Source organism: Diadema setosum, chromosome 6 (assembly GCF_964275005.1).
Source record: "Diadema setosum chromosome 6, eeDiaSeto1, whole genome shotgun sequence".
NCBI classification, from domain to species: domain Eukaryota; kingdom Metazoa; phylum Echinodermata; class Echinoidea; order Diadematoida; family Diadematidae; genus Diadema; species Diadema setosum.
Genome location: NC_092690.1, coordinates 16,522,787 through 16,539,247, shown reverse-complemented (window position 1 = coordinate 16,539,247; position 16,461 = coordinate 16,522,787). Strand labels below are relative to the sequence as shown.

General features: G+C 36.4%; 2 protein-coding genes across 2 annotated transcripts in view; both read right to left on the bottom strand.

Moving 5' to 3' along the window:
- Positions 1-116, bottom strand: part of LOC140229987 (uncharacterized) — a 33,047-nt gene extending 32,931 nt beyond the window's left edge. Inside the window, exon 1 of the mRNA XM_072310184.1 lies at positions 24-116. Coding sequence (XP_072166285.1) covers positions 24-90 — 67 coding nt within the window. The 5' untranslated portion in view covers positions 91-116. The remainder of the gene's footprint in view (positions 1-23) is intronic.
- A 9,287-nt stretch (positions 117-9,403) lies between these two features.
- Positions 9,404-16,434, bottom strand: LOC140229985 (uncharacterized). The gene is made up of 6 exons (XM_072310183.1): positions 16,307-16,434; positions 13,087-13,214; positions 12,646-12,769; positions 11,722-11,949; positions 11,055-11,143; positions 9,404-10,497 (listed from the first exon to the last, which is right to left on the bottom strand). Exons 1-6 carry the CDS (start codon positions 16,415-16,417, stop codon positions 10,467-10,469), a joined length of 711 nt encoding a protein of 236 aa, XP_072166284.1. The 5' UTR covers positions 16,418-16,434; the 3' UTR covers positions 9,404-10,466.
- Positions 16,435-16,461: the final 27 nt, after the last annotated feature.

Genomic DNA, 16,461 nt, shown 5'->3' with positions numbered 1-16,461 from the left:
AATTGATAGGGCCTACATCTTACCTGCTTCAGTGGGCTGATAATTTTCGTCATAATCCTCTTCGAGGATTAGCTGATCTCCCATCATCATGCTTACGCTCTATGGACCTTATTCATTTGATCTGAATTAAAAAAAAAAAAAAATAGAGGAAACCATGAATATCATCACAGCAGTGTACAAATCTGATTTGTAACAAGTGCAAAGCAACAGGGTACATGTCCACAGGTAAGGAAAGCTGTCACTACCATTAGTACTTCAAATATCAAATTTTTTGAAGTTTGACTTATTTACTGGCACATCAAAATAGAACAATCATGCCCTCTGATGAATTTTAATCTCAATGTGCCTACATAATGTAGGTGTGTTGATCTGGTTTTCCTAAACTCTTTTCAGTCTATCATTGACAGACTCAGAAAAAGAAAGGTCAGTTTTGTTTTGTCTTCATGCAATAGGAAGATTACTTTATCAGTTACACAATTTGGCACTAAAAATAACACCTTTAATACATGAAATATCTATGGACAACTGCAATATATCTGGTGCAATATATACCATTTGGCCTCCATGGTCTGGCGCGCCATATTCTACGAGGTTGAAGGCCAAATGGAATGTGGCGCAACACCTTGAACATTTCTTGCACTGGAGTACAGTAGGTGACAAAGCAAGGGGCAACTGAAAGTATTGTTCATTTCATAAAATACTGCACCATGACTCCAAACCTAAAGAAAGTAAATATGCATCGACCGGCGGCAGAAGTTTTTTTCTTTTTTTTTTCCCCCAAAACACCCAAGAAAAGGTATTCACTGTTATCTAGGTCACTATCATCAAGACAATGAGCCAGTCTGCAACTTACATACTGCCTTGCTCTGGCTTACAAAATACCCCAAGATACATGCTGATGAAAGTCTCAAACCACAATCATGAGACGCCTGAATTTTTATTTTTTTTTTTACTAACATGTCAAGAAAATAATCTGAATTCAAGAGCATGTATTTGTGATTTGAGATACCCGCTCTGATGAGGTGAGATATTAACAGCTTCGAACGCCTGGGATGTTATTTTTCCGCACTCAGTTGTGCTGTATGGTTGGACCTACTACTAATCGACTGCCTAATGTTTATTTGCTTGATAAGAATATTTAACACTGAAATTCACGTAAAAAACTTGACCTACGTGATTGAGAAAATCCAGCTCTATCAAATGCCGTTATTCCCTTTTCGATTCGAAGTTTCAGTGCAAAAATATCGCCGACGAACTTGCGTGGCCTCGTTTCAGCTCCCCGCGGTAAATCGCGTTATCAGGATCGACCGCTGTTTTTGCATTGACAATGCACGCAAACGGAGTTGTATTGAACACCGTGTTGTACGAAGCTTTTTAGAAGCCTTTTACAAACTTCCATAGACATTACATTGTGCTGTCATTACAATTCGGTGAAAATATTCATTCGAAATTTTGTCCTTGATTAAAACCATTAATGAACAGTGAATTATCGCGTTTTCCCACACCATCCTCATCTACATTCAAAGCCAATCCATTTTTATGTGCTTTGCGCGCAGAGAAGTGCGTACTAAGTGTTCAGTGTCCGAATTTTTAATATACGCGGTCGGTTTCAATAAGGGTGGTCGATATGTAGTAGGGCTACCATACTTTGATTCGAAACCGACACCCTAGCCTAGGCCCCTACCCTCTGTTGCCAATTCATGTGAAGTGCACGATGCTTTTCCAACATAACTAATCTACGCCGTACAGTATCATTGTTTTCCTGTTTCAGGTTTTTCAGTAATATCTGGATATTTTAAAATCCCCAGTGGAGAATAGAAAACCGGCACTGTACATGTCATGGGCTTGTGCCGAAAGGGTGGGTTGAAAATAGCCGCCCAAGCAAAATACTAAGCTTACTGTTAAGCCGTTGCCGATACACCATTGGCATTGCAAGGCGCAAGCTACCTTATTTTTCAAACCTAAAAGTCAAACAGCAGCTAGCTCACTGCCATAATGATGATGTTTCTCTCTCACAGCTAACAAATTTAGCATGCAAGTCAATGCAGTTTATGCAGCTAGCGGCGAGCTCGAACGCAGTGTTCCATAAACAGTCCCACACACGCTAATGCGCGTCATTACAAATCGGATCGATAGATGAAACTCGATCTCGAACGAACGCAACTTCACCTCAGAAAGAGCTTAACAGAAAAAAAAAATGATAATCTTACCATCTCTTGATAAAGTGCTATTCTTACCCAATCAAACCTTGATAAAAAGGGACAAATTTTCAGCGAGAATTTCCACGGCGAGCTGTCTTGCTACGTTCATGGATCGCTGAATACTGTGCGCTTGTTTACTTCTCCATCTTATTTGAAATGCCAACCTCTGCTCCGTGGCGGTGGCGGTCACTCCAACACCCAACGTTATCCCATGCGAAACTGACCTACTGTATAAATCGATTACAAATATCGGAAAATGACACCCCGAAATCTTAATTTGAATAGTGAAAACTCAAAGACACAACGTTACCCTATGTAAAAACGACCTAATTCAATTACAAATATCAGAAAATAGCACCCCAAACGGTTATATAAAACAAATGTAGATTATTGACAACCTAGGTCTCACGGAAAGTTGGAACAATCAAGCATCAAATCTCACTCTAGCAGAAGCAAAAGTTTAGTTAGCGGCAGATTAAATTACATTTGTAAGGAAGAGTGGCGCATAGATGTAGAAAAAATTCTAATCCTCAGTGTTTGCACTATCGAATTTTCAACCAGGAGCTTCATTTTAAGAAATACCTCAAACACTTGAATGTTTTGCAAGGAAATTTTCATGCAAATTCCGTTGTGCTAATCACAAATCCCTACTGTTTCTGGAAAATATAATCAATCCACTTCAATTCAATTCATTTTAATCGTTCAATAATAATAATTAGAAAAAAAAACATTACTAGGAAATTCAGTGCGTGATTTTAACATATATAAATACGAAGCATAACAAATACTATATATGTAGTATATATATATATATATATATATATATATATATATATATATATATATATATATATCCGTTTGGTATATATCCGTCGCCACATGAGCACAGAAACACACCACTTTGTCAGTCTGCCTGAGGATCGCGACAGCGTGAAACCGCCGGTAGCAGACAAGGCACCAAAACACAGGTACGCATATATATATATATATATATATATATATATATATATATATATATTCGAGAGAGAGAGAGAGAGAGAACGCGAAATAGGACATGATAAATAATAAATAACTGAACATGGATGCATGCAAAGTCAAATTGAAAAGAACAATCGTATAAAGACGCGGCATAAAACCGACTCAATTGGCAGCTATTGGCATGATGTTAAAAACTCCAGAAACCTTCCCTGTTGCTACGTTCTCAGTCTCACCCCCCCCCCCCCCCATGTCAGCCCGCGATAAACTGAAACAACTCAAACCAACTTGCCCTAAAATACAACACAACATAAGCAAATTAACACATACGAAAACAACATCAGTGATTATATCATCATCTACACTTCTTTCTACATTCCACCATTGTATTGCACATAATCACTTTACAATACTGAGATATACAAGATAACAAATATATTGTATATAATTATACGTCAATTTGCCAGAAAAAAAAATATAAAGGGAGGATTAGAGAAAGGAAAGAAAAATAAGAATGGAAAAGGAAGCGGAGGTATAACAGCTCATATATAACATAATCTATATCAAACATCATCAGCTATAATTACATCATAAATCCTAAAAACTGGAAAATCCCAAGATGGTGATCCCAGGTGATGATGATAATGATACCCGTCTGAGGCAATGACTGTAAAAATGACAATGATTATGATGTTGAAGCTGATAATGAAGGTGGCAATATAATGTTGTCGTTGGGATGATAATGATGGTGATTAAAAACAAGCAAACATGATGGGATCTTCAGTGCAGTTTCACTGTTTTACAATCGCCCAACCCGACAACTTTCGAAACTATAAATCACCGCAAATGTGTCCCCTATCTATCACAATTCGTCCATTTGAAAGCCCAAGACTCCACCAAAATAAGACCCCCCCCCCCTCATCACAGAAACAATTCCGACACACTCCTGCTGACCCCTATAACCTCCCTCAAATTACTCAATGACAGTAGTATTCCACGTGAAAACAGTGGAAACAGTTAAACACAAAATTATCAGATAACGGACGGGCAGGCCTCTGGTAGCCCACTAAAGGGGGCAACGTCATCACGGGCGGCCTCGGGTAGTTCAGCTAATAAATGAGTTAACGGGTACTATTGAAAAATCTAATTGCAAATGGAATGAAAGAATTCAAGATATCTTGTCTTGCATTTTGCAGACTGCCGTCGTTTGCCAGATCTCAACCAATAGAAACATTGGTGAAGGGGGTGTTTTGGGGGTCCCTCAAGATATTCACTACTTTCCTAAGAATTTTTCCTTTAATTTCTAGTAATCAAATTCCTACACAAATTAAAGACTTTTTTCCCATTGCGATGAGAATAAAAGTGGTGATGAATTTCATTACCTTTTCATTGCAGCCTCCTAGCGAACATCGAAAGAAATACTGAATAAGATATCACAGGAAATACCCAAAAAAAGTTTTGTAGTTATATAATGACACATGTTTAGATGACTATAGTATTTTGTCCTTTTCGTAGTTACTGCATAAGCCTTTTTCCAGGCCATGACTTCTTTATCTGTAACGTGTCTTTTCACTCTCCCCCTCTTTCTCTTCATTTCTCCTCCTCCGCGCTCTCATCTCCATTTTCCTTCATTCTTTGTTCACTTATCATATGCATATAATTTCAGTAGTCTTTGGGTTTTTTTATTTTCCCGTTGTTTTTCTCAACTATAATATGTGACTCGTATTTCTTTCATTCTAAATTTGTACAGCTGTGCTCATGTCATCAGTTTTGGGTCCTTCTCACTGACCCCCTCCCTTATATCCCCCCCCCCCCCGCCGCCATATTTTCCTTCCTTTTTTTCCCTGTATCGTGTATTAATAGATCTGTATTTATTATATTTCTGTACATTTTCTTTGTTCTTTTCATCAATCATATTTCACTTTCATTTACTTTATTTTAGCTATTTTGTATATTTTCAAAGTTACTTGCAGCTCTGTTTGCATTATTGACTTGTTAGCATAACGTGAAATATGACTTAACATTGGACTCTGATACCCAGAATATGGGTTGTTGAGTGAAGTAAAATTTTAACTTTCCACTAATCACATCACTGCAAACGCGTGAAAGGAAGATGTCGATCGATTAACAGGTTCTGAAATGCAAACTCCTGAGCGCAGTTGATCGTAAAATATATTTCCCACAAATTACTGACAATTACTGTACCGAAACAAACAATCAAAATCACATTAGCTATATTAATAGTTGCCTTTGTATGTTAGTACTTCCATTAATGTTTGTTCACCACAACAGGTAAAACTAGACAAATTTATATGCGACTAATTTGACACATCGATAGTCTATCGTTTAATTTAAGAGACAATTTAGGAATAAAATGTCACAACAATGTTATGTTTGAAATGTTAAATCTTCTGTTCGATATCAGCTCCCCTCTCCATCTCTTTTTCCCCTAATCTCAAGTGTCTCATCTATTCCTTCTGTTTCTTATCCTTCCATCACATGATCTGTTATCAAACGGGGCTTTAGTTTCAGTTGTTATTGTTCTTGGCTTGTTTTTAAAGGCATTAATACTTTGTTGTTACGGTTCTGTTATGATGGGATTTTTTCAGGGCCAATCTAATATAGGTCCTACTGACTGTGCTTTTGATTTAGACTCCTCCACTTAGGTTCTCATAACAACTAGTTATTTACGGTTTGTTGAAAGCGTGTACATGTATGTTATTTGAACATAGTTATTTTAAGATTATGTTTTTTACATTAAAAAAATATATTTTTCCTTTCTTGTGAACACAAAGTGGAAATGAATTCACATCAATTCAATCAAAGTAACGATGTGATTTATTTTTGGAGCCCAGGAAATACAAGCTGCGTAGGCTCCCCCTTTGACTCTTATATAAATGTTCTTCTGTTGCAAAAGTATCATGTGCTTCATCATTTTTTGTACGTCCAAAAAAAAAAGGACAAAAATGCTATTGTATAATCATTGTAAGTCAATTACAGTGTATGTTTGGTTTTTTTTTTTTTGTTTTTTTTTTGTGCTAGCGAACACAAAGTGGAAATAATTTCATATCGAATAGAATTAATCATTCAATCAATCAATCAATCAATCAATCAATCTCCTAGACGTTGCACTTTGTTTTACCTATTGTTGTGAACAAGCATTCATGAAAGTATTAACATACAAGTATAAGTCAATTATCAATATTGATACATGTATTACCTTTATTACGTTTCGGACAGTCAACTGTCCGAAACGTTGGGTCCTTTCCTAAGCTCTTCTATCTCTTTGGTTCACACTCCTTTTCAGGACTACACACACTCCAGAAAGAATATTCTCACCCAATTTCTTACCTCTTATCCGACCTTTCTTTCTTCTCTTCTCCCGTCATTCCAACAGTCCTTCTAAGGACTACACATGGTGAATCGCAAACCGAGTGTATCCTATGTACAACACCATGCAAACGCCTTCCTTCAAAAATCAGTAATTGTAATGTCATGATATAGTAATGCATTTATAAAAGCCAACTGATTTTTGTTCCAAATCCAAATTTTGGGGGGCCTCCCCCTTTGTCAGGGATGAAAGTGCTTAAAATTCTCCACAGTTACTCAGTATATTAACAGTATGGTATCAATATCCTATTACTACACTGTATTACTACATCTCTCTCTCTCTTTTTATATATATATATATATATATATATATATATATATATATATATATATATAAGTAACAAAACTGGAACAAAGTTCATGCTGTATCACCAACGATTTATTTCTGCACACAAATTTTCGAGCGTCTCGCCGCCCTTTCTCAACACTTGAGAAAGGGCGGCAAGACGCTCGAAAATTTGTGTGCAGAAATAAACCGTTGGTGATACAGCATGAACTTTGTTCCAGTTTTGTTACTTATCTTTTTATCTTGCCAACACGTGGATTACCTAATCAACATAAACTCAAAATTATGCAAACTATTGAAACACAATATAAAAAAAAAAAATACTGAAACAACCTGCTGTCCTAGCAATTTGAAACTGCAATATATTGTATACAAAATTACATAAAAACAATGTTTTCCAATTGCTGTTCTTCACATTTCGAAAAAAACAAAAAGAAAGTAAAACAAACAATTTGTAAAAAACTGTTCAAATTGTTTAAAACATTTTGTACATGACATTGATATGTACTTGTATACTCTCAGCCTGCAATAATAATCCTGCAAGTTTACTACTGTATATATACAATCATGTACTTATTACAAAGTGCACCAATAAACAAGATAATTCATAAAAAATTGAAAAGCAAGGGAAAGAATGACACCGGTTCGAAATACAGATCTCTATTCATAGTCAAAGTAGTGCGAGTATGTGGACTGTATCATCAGTCTGTACGGAGAGTCAGATGTCGACGAGGATGCAACCACACCAACACACCTGGCACAGCTCTCTTCCCAACATCATCATTGCCGGTGATATATTATATATATTTTTCATACCTTGGTGAACATACTGTGTACCATTCTCACATTTAACAGAAATTACACTCCAATTTTGATCATTTGACTCTCGTAACATTGCAACTTGATGTATTACTGACAACCAAAGACAGCACAGTCTCGAATAAACTATACATCCATCATCCGTGTACAATGGCTTACAACTCTTTGATTCTGAGCATTTCATTACTTTTACAATACATTTCAAATTTTGTCTTCTAACTAAAACAAAAATATGTGTATATATATATATATATATATATATATATATATATATACATATACTGTATATTCACAATATAAAGCATACAAAATGCAAAACTCACTGTAACATTTTCCTTTACAATAATGCCACTTTGCTGATTTAAAAAAAAAAAAAAAGGTCAGATACACAAATTTAAATGCCATTATTGGGTACCAAGAGAGAGGCAATTACGGCATTATAATACTAATTTAATTTTACTGTAATTCTAATATCTAAAAGGCATTTAGGATATCGTTACAGAACTCAGGTCTCTGAAATTCAAATCCTCAAGATAGGGTCAGTCTCACTACAGCTGCAACCATTGCATCAAAAATAGAAATTTTACTGCATCACATGTGACTTGTCTTTGCTAATTCAAAGCATAGTAAACAATAAAATGTGACTAAACAGTAGTTGACGTGTGAGAGAAAAGTGTGAATTGCTTCACAAATCATACAATATGAACTACAACATACTGTACTACATCAATCATAAGATACACTGATTACACCCGATGCATTGCTCTTAAAGAAATATAAAGCCATCTTAAACAAACTGGTAAAACTACTCTCTTGTGGTTCTGTAGCTTTGTACAAATGGTACTGTTGGCTTGTAAATCATGTCATAAAATGAATTATATCAACACTGTTGTGGCCTACTCAATTTACCACTCTAATACAGAAAGGTGTATGCCCAATGATACATACTATGCTCCACTGATTCTAAATCAAAGTAATTTGTTGAGTTGAAGGATTGAGGTGATGTGAATGCAAAATAGCAATATACTGTAGTAACAGAAATACCGAGAGACATAAGACACAAAAAGCTCTTGCACGCTGTTGAACAGACAAACAATATACATATACATGTGTCATTAAAGAGAGATTGGATGACCAGACAACAGAGTTTTAAAGAGGAGTTAAAAAGGGCCTGAGCTTTTGATCCCAGCAGAATCTTTGTCAGAGGCAAAACAGCCAATTTTAAAGCTCAGGCCCCCTTTGACTCCATTTTATTCCATCACCACTATTGGATAAGGCTTACTGGGGATTCATCAATAAAGGCAATATTAAATACAAACAATGGCATTGTACTGTGGACTTCTGAAAATACTATATGGAAAGAAAAAAAGCAGTGAGACTGAATACAATATCCTGGAAAGATCCACATATAATCTATGTGTTGTAAAATCTCCTGAATGAATTACTGGATATCAATATTTTTCAACAATGACATGAAGACTAAATACTAAATGGAAACAGTCAATGCAAATGTCTGAAACTATACTCAGGTGTATTAATCAGTCACTGGAAGCATCAGTGTGACAGATGTGGGGAACAGTGATTATAACAGACACACTGTTCTAGTTCACAAAATGTATATCACTGGGGTAAAATGTTTTCTGGAAATTGCTGATAACGAAAGACATACGAGATATACTTGCATTAGGATTTTTTAATGCAGTCTCATAAGATTTTCTTTAGGAGTGTTTTCAATTTGCACATTAGATAAGTGCAAAAATGCACAAATTCATTGTTGTCTTTTCACACCAAGTACACACTTCCTTGACTTTTCAATGACTAATCCTAAGGATAATATCAGTCTCCCTGCCTTCTGAATGAGGTATGGCAAGTCACAAAAAGTGAAAATGTGTGGAATTCTCTTCATATATTTTTTTAATATGAATTTGTATTATTGTGAAATCAATAACTTTTGCAGCCCTCACATCCATCAATATGGCAGCACATGGATTTACTAAGAACTTCAAGAATCTTAAAAAGACTATATAATTTTCCTCAAACTTCACAGATACGTTCATTTAATATGTCTGCATTAATTGAATCCACATGTATTTCTGGGGTAGAGTTCCCATTAAGATGCTGGTTTAGTGAATTGTGCCTTTTCTAGTACAGAAAGGGAGAGTCAGCCATCATTCCATCCCGTTGATACATTATGGATGAAAACCTTTGACAGGAAGACATGAGAGAAGACATCAGGTCACTTTGGCCATGGTGGCAGCCATGAGTGATGTATGATTTTCATTAATCCATCTTTCAATGAACCAATTGGCTGATTTGAGTGTCTGTCAAGAGGCAATAGACATAGCTGCGCAATTGCAATGGATTATGTTAAGTATGGCACATACAAGTGTACAATTATAGAATGTTAAATGGTATCCTGCAGACAGCCTTCAGATACTCCATATGCCGTATATATCAGCGAGACTAATTTCTTGCAAATCAGGATTTCCTGACAACTTCATGAGTGGTTAATTCACAATCGCAGAGTACAGCAATGGACGGAAAAAAATTTACTTGTACACCTGGCATTCAAGTCAGGATCAGAATATAATAAACATTTTTGCAAGTTGTTGAATACATGAATAGCACCCAACTCGCAATATTTGCGAAAAATAAAAATCCTGCGAAATATATGGGTATACAGTACATGGCTGCAGCCCTAGAAATTCCCTATGCTACACTAGTGATCACAGGTAGTGACAGACTAGTAGGCCTACAGCTACTGATGAAGCAAGCTCAGCTTGAGACCACTAGTGTCAATCCCCTGGTGACTTGAGGCAGGTGCGTCTGAGAAAGAAAAAATACAAACCAGACAACTTGAATGAAAAGAAAAAAGATGTGACTCTTTTCATTTTTTTGCTTCAGCTAAAGTTTTAAAACTGCACTTACTTAAAAAAAAAAATGCTGAGCATTAATCTGAAGTGTTTAATGTTTGGATCCCTGTCGAAATTGGACAACTATTTATGTATCAGGTACAATTATTCAAACTGAAATCAAATAACCACTGTCACTTGCATCAAATTTGCATCAGAAATATTTCTGAGAGCATTTTGTACTCTTGCTAACCTAATCAACTCACTGGACCAGTGATTGTTTCAATGCTCTTAATCTCCGTAGCAGTTTATCATGTGACAAGAGCAGCTAGAAGCTTTGGATGCAAATTGTTTAAATACTTCAATTTAATCGGAAGGAACAACCTTGATTCTAACGGTTAAGAACAACACAAGGAATGATTGACTACACCAAGGAGTAATATGTTGTACGAGTACGAGTAGCAGAAGTGGCAGGACTGTTATATAGAACAATAACACTAAAATAGAACCCCATATAAAAGTAGCACTTACAGATAGTCATTTGCTCTCTGCAGCTCCTCAATCTTCTTTTCAGTTGCCTCCATCCACTCCCGATACTTTTCTCCCCACTGCAGCTTCAGCTACACACACAAATACATAGAGATATAACCAGTTGAGGATGGTTTGATTTTGCTACAACACACATTTCCCATAGACGCTTGCCCGAGTATACTCAGGACTCGTCATCAACGGGTTAAAACAATAACACACATATTTGTTCATCACTCCTACATACACAGCTTCTACTTTATCTCAGCAATAACTTTGTACATACTTTTACAAGGCTTAGGGTAAACAGCGGTTTAACTCTAAACAGGGCGGATTTTGGGGCTTTGCTAAATTTGGGGGAGTATGGACTGATTCTGTCTCCCCCCCCCCCCCCATCTCTGCCATCAGAGGCGCAAACTTGATGAAATTTCACACACGCCACACCCAAGTCGCAATCTACAATGTCTTAAAATTTTTTCAAATAATTGAATTATTAATGTCTAATTTCAATTAATTCATAATACAAATTAAGCCCAGGATCTTACTTTAGCCTGTTAAATGCTAATTAAAAGCAATGAAAGTTTACTTTTCAGTTTGTGTATATATCTGTTTTAACATACACTGTATTCAACAATTGTATATTGTAAAAACTTCAAAAAGATTATCTCACCTTTAGGTTAAGCTGCTCCTCTTTCTCACACCACTGGGCTTCCTTTAGACTCAGCTCATTGAAGAGCTCCTCAAACTTCTCGTGCAGCGCTACATTCTCGGCCTGGTAGTCACTGTTCACCCTAGCCAGATTGGCATTCTCATCCCGCAAGATGGAAACGTCCTCTCTGAGTTGCTTGATCTCCTCCTCGTGGTTGCACTTCTCAGGGGGAGTGCCTGGCTTCTGGGTCTTCCGCAGGAAAGACAAGATCACAGGGCGAAATAAATAACAAAATATTAGCATGAAAGGGAACACTGATGCAAATATCAAGCTACTTATGTCTAAGTCATTGCTAACTATCAAATCTGCACTTCTTATTTATACATATACATATACACACATATGTATCTGCAATATTTACAATGAAACTATCCATCATATTCATTAAACATTAAAGCATTTATTTAAAGAGGCAATTTGAGAAACAAAGAAAAAAAGCACTAAAAGAATTTGGGATTTCATATCCCTTAATTCACGGACATTGATCCTCTAAACTTACATTCACTAGCTAGGAAGACACATGAAGGTCTTCACAGCTACTGCAATACAATCTGTGAAAAGTCTCACGTCAACAACTACACATGTAGCTCATAATTACACTGTACTGGTAAATATACTGAGCTATTTCAAGGTAAATGTCATAAATGTAGTTTAGATGTAAACAAACACATTTTTTGTTTACTCTCGTGCAACATGACTGAGATTTATGGCTTCTAAATCAATACTGCTACAGGAACTAAAAAAGAAACATCAAAGATATGGGCTGTTTGCACAGACTGGCATCTTTACAATGACTTTTGATAGAATGCGTTTTTTTTTTTTTTTCTTAAAGACAGTATTGACATGCTTCAGAAAGTTGTATTGTACACATAAATAATTTTATACCTTGGCCTTCATAAGATCAGTATCATGCTTCTTTTTCAAAGCCTCAATCTCCCCAGCGTGCTGTAGACTTAAGTCCTTGAGTTTTTTCTGCAGATCTGTGCTCTTCTCATCTGGGATAGGTTGCCTTAAAAAAAAAAAGAGTACACGGCAAAGAGACTTTATACATTGTGTTTAGTTCCCCAATATCTCTATGGTATACAGAGATGAAGTTTCATTTCAGGTAAACTCCAATACAGGTTCCACTTATTAAACCTTAATCTACTTACAAAGGGGAAAACGTCTCAATTAAGAAAGTGAAAGTAAAAACTAAATTACATTTCTTTAGAATAGAGTGTTCTTCTGAATCAAACAATAATAAGCAATGACTACTTAGCCCTTGTAATGATCATTTTATCTTGTGCATCTTAAAAACACACACATACTGCACTGGTGTATTCGTACCTCTTTGATCTACTTGCGTCTGATGCGCCAATTGAAACATACTCCTTCTCCTTCTTCAGCACAGTGGTGTTCTTTGCTTTCCTCAAGTCATCCAACCTCTTTTTGAGAGATATGACCTCTGCCTCAAGCTGCAATACATACAACAAATCATAAGCTTCATTCAACTCACTCGGAACCATTTGAAGTGCTACAGCCAGTACATGTAAAACTAAGAACAGATAATGAGAACATCAAAGTACATAGAACAGGTGCACATGTGAACTGAGCTAATATGTGTACTTTGTCCTCAAACTAGCTGTAGATACATGTACAAACTGTTATAAATGTTTACAATGTTCATGGTCTATTTCACCCAATTTGCTACGAGCTGGGCATATGCTTTGTCTGCTGTACATTTCATCTACGTGCAAAACATATTTTCAACACACGGTAAATAGAATGCATGCATTGCTCACCATGATCAGGCATACCTCTCAGGTGTGCAGGTGTGTGATTAAAATTATTACAGTGCTCATAACCATACTGATGAAAACTGATGTCCAGCATTCTGCTCAAAACATTATTTTCATTTGCTCCATCTCTACAATCTTAAATTTAGTAGATCTACTGTATTGTAGTTAAAAAATTATAGTGATGTCTGCTAAGAATTCAGCATCAGCATTTGTTGGCTCTGTGACACTACCCCATTCAAAGCTTTTCAGGAAAGGGTCATTTCTATATTTCCTCTAATCATTAATAATTGTAACAATTGAATTTCCCTGTAACTGATGGCATTACACTTACAGCAGGAAGTCTAGATCTTGATTATCAATAGCTCTACACTTATTCTTTTTTTTTTCTTTTCTTTTTAAGCAAACAAAATCACAGAAAAAGTACAGACACTAAAGTAAAGTAGGTCTAGACTAGAAGAGTCCTACCCCTACCTATTCCTACTCTGGTAGTGAAAAAAAAAAATCAAGAAAGAAAAAAAAAAAAGCTGCACCAAGGTTCAACCTCCACCTCCCATGCCAAAATTTGACAGCACACAGAAGCATAGATTTTACATGTAGCCAGCAGTCAAATTGTTGACGCTGTTATGGTCAAATTATGGGCAGCTTGCTTTATATAGTTATATTTTCACTGTGGCAATACAATACAGATTGAACACTTGACTAGCACTACTTTGATCTACTACTACACTACTACTACTTCTTCTTCTTCTTTTCTTTGTCTTCTGTTTTTCTTCATCTTCTTCTTCTATTTTTTTCTCTTTTTCTTCATCATCATTATTAGTGTCATTATAATGCCAAGGGCTATGCAGTCTATCACAAAGACGATCTCAGGTGTGGATAGGCTGGTCTCAGTGGACGTGGGCCATGCGCCATTTCACCAATTTAGCACCCTGCTGAGTGAATTAGCACCATGACCATAGACCACTAATTTACATGTTAGACCTAATAAAATAGTGCTTATCATCTGATAGTACGGGACTGGTATGTTCATGGTCACCACTTACTATATACAGTTAGAACTGTAGTGTAAATACAAATTGCAGATCAGGATACTCTCAACTCTGTTCTAACATTAGGTTTTGTTGCTTTTTTTTGTGTGTGTGTGTGGTTTGTTTTTATTTTTGGTTTTAAGTAACAAGTAAAAAAAAATAGCAGTTCAGTACTGTGGCTATGCTAAGTAGCTAGTAAAAGTGGATATTTTCGCGCAACTAATTTTACTCGCTCAGCCCGGTAAGAAGAGTTTCGCGTTTTTTTAATTCTGCGGAATCAAGACAGTGCGTACTGGAACATATGGCATGCAAAAATATTCGCATGCTTTTATTTTCCTGCTAGTTTCTAGTTGCACTAAAACTTCCACTTTTACAGTATATTACACTGCACAGGTCAACACACACAGGATAGGCGTAGGTCACACTTGGTCTACATCCCTAGTGCCAGGATAATCAACCTATTGATTGTAGGCATCTTCAGCAAAACAAGACAAGACAAGACTAACGTTAGATCTAGACAGAGGCTTTGATTTTCTACTTGCGCATATGATATATTGTATGTCCAAAAAAAAAAAATTACAACGGGACCCTCCGCAATGATATCTTTAAAATAAGTGAATCAATCCAAATACAAATTCAGGTATTGAAACTATAACTCATTGCCCACATCTTATAGAAAACCCCATTCGATTTGCTTCAGTGGTCAAAGTCTTTTGTCAAAGAGATAAATGAGGAATTTTATAGAGGATGTCAGGAATCTCTTCCCTCCAAGTTCTGTCTATTGTATTCACACACAAGAGCATCTAGAGCTACACTTAGAAGAATCAGACTCATGACTAACCCCGGCGCGGGGCGCTGTAACCTCGGGTTGGGGTCGCTGGTGCGGTTAACTCATGTCATGTCGGTCATGACATGCTTTACAACAATCCACAGTAACAGTATTTACACTTCTGTGCGACAGCTCAACCAAGGCCAAACTGAATGGGGATTTCTGCAAAATAGAGCTAAGCTTCTTCTTCTTCTTCTTCTGGTTAAGTCTGCCTCCTTCAATAGCCTGAAGATTCTTGCAGACTGGTGCTATTTACATTATAATACAATTTATTTACAGATATTTACAAGCACATAGAAAATTTGACGAAAACAACTAGCCACTGTGATCAACCGTTAGACGGTTTCGAAATGATCCCACAGATGGCGCAGAAACAATGTCTGACGACAGGGAATTCCAGTTCCTTACAGTTCTTGGGAAGAACGAATGGCGATGCGATTCAGTTCTCGAATATGGTACCTGATAGGAGTGTGGTTGCGAGGCTCTCGTTAACTGAGTAGCCTGTTTGATGATATAGTCCTGTGCTGAAAGAGGAGTAAGATTATTGTGTATTTTGTACATCATAATTAGCCTGTCATTTTCTCTGCGCTGTTCCAGAGTGGTCCAATCAAGCTCTTGTAGCTAAGCTGTTATATATTAAGACCCTGATGGCTGAAGTAGTATTTAGACACTTTAATCATATTATGGGTGTTAACAATGCGAAAATCTGATTGCAATTCTTTTTTTCTTCTTTTTTCGTTTTGGAGGGGGACATAATATTTAAATTTACTGTGATCTGGGTAATGGTTACGGAAAATTAACACAACACGAACTACAATAGATGGGTCTATTATGTACAGACTGGCTTACACAACTGTCTTTACTTTTGTTGCGTAAATAATTTAATTAAAAAAAAATAGAATCTTAGATACCTCTTGCACCCGCATCTTGAGAAAGGCTGCATTTTCTCTACTTTTGCTGACATCTGATGTGTTCCGATTTGATGCGTATGACGTCGACTTTGCGGTTTTTGACATGCTCATCACGTAGTTCGCAACTTCTCTTCGGAGCAAGTTGTTTTCATTAG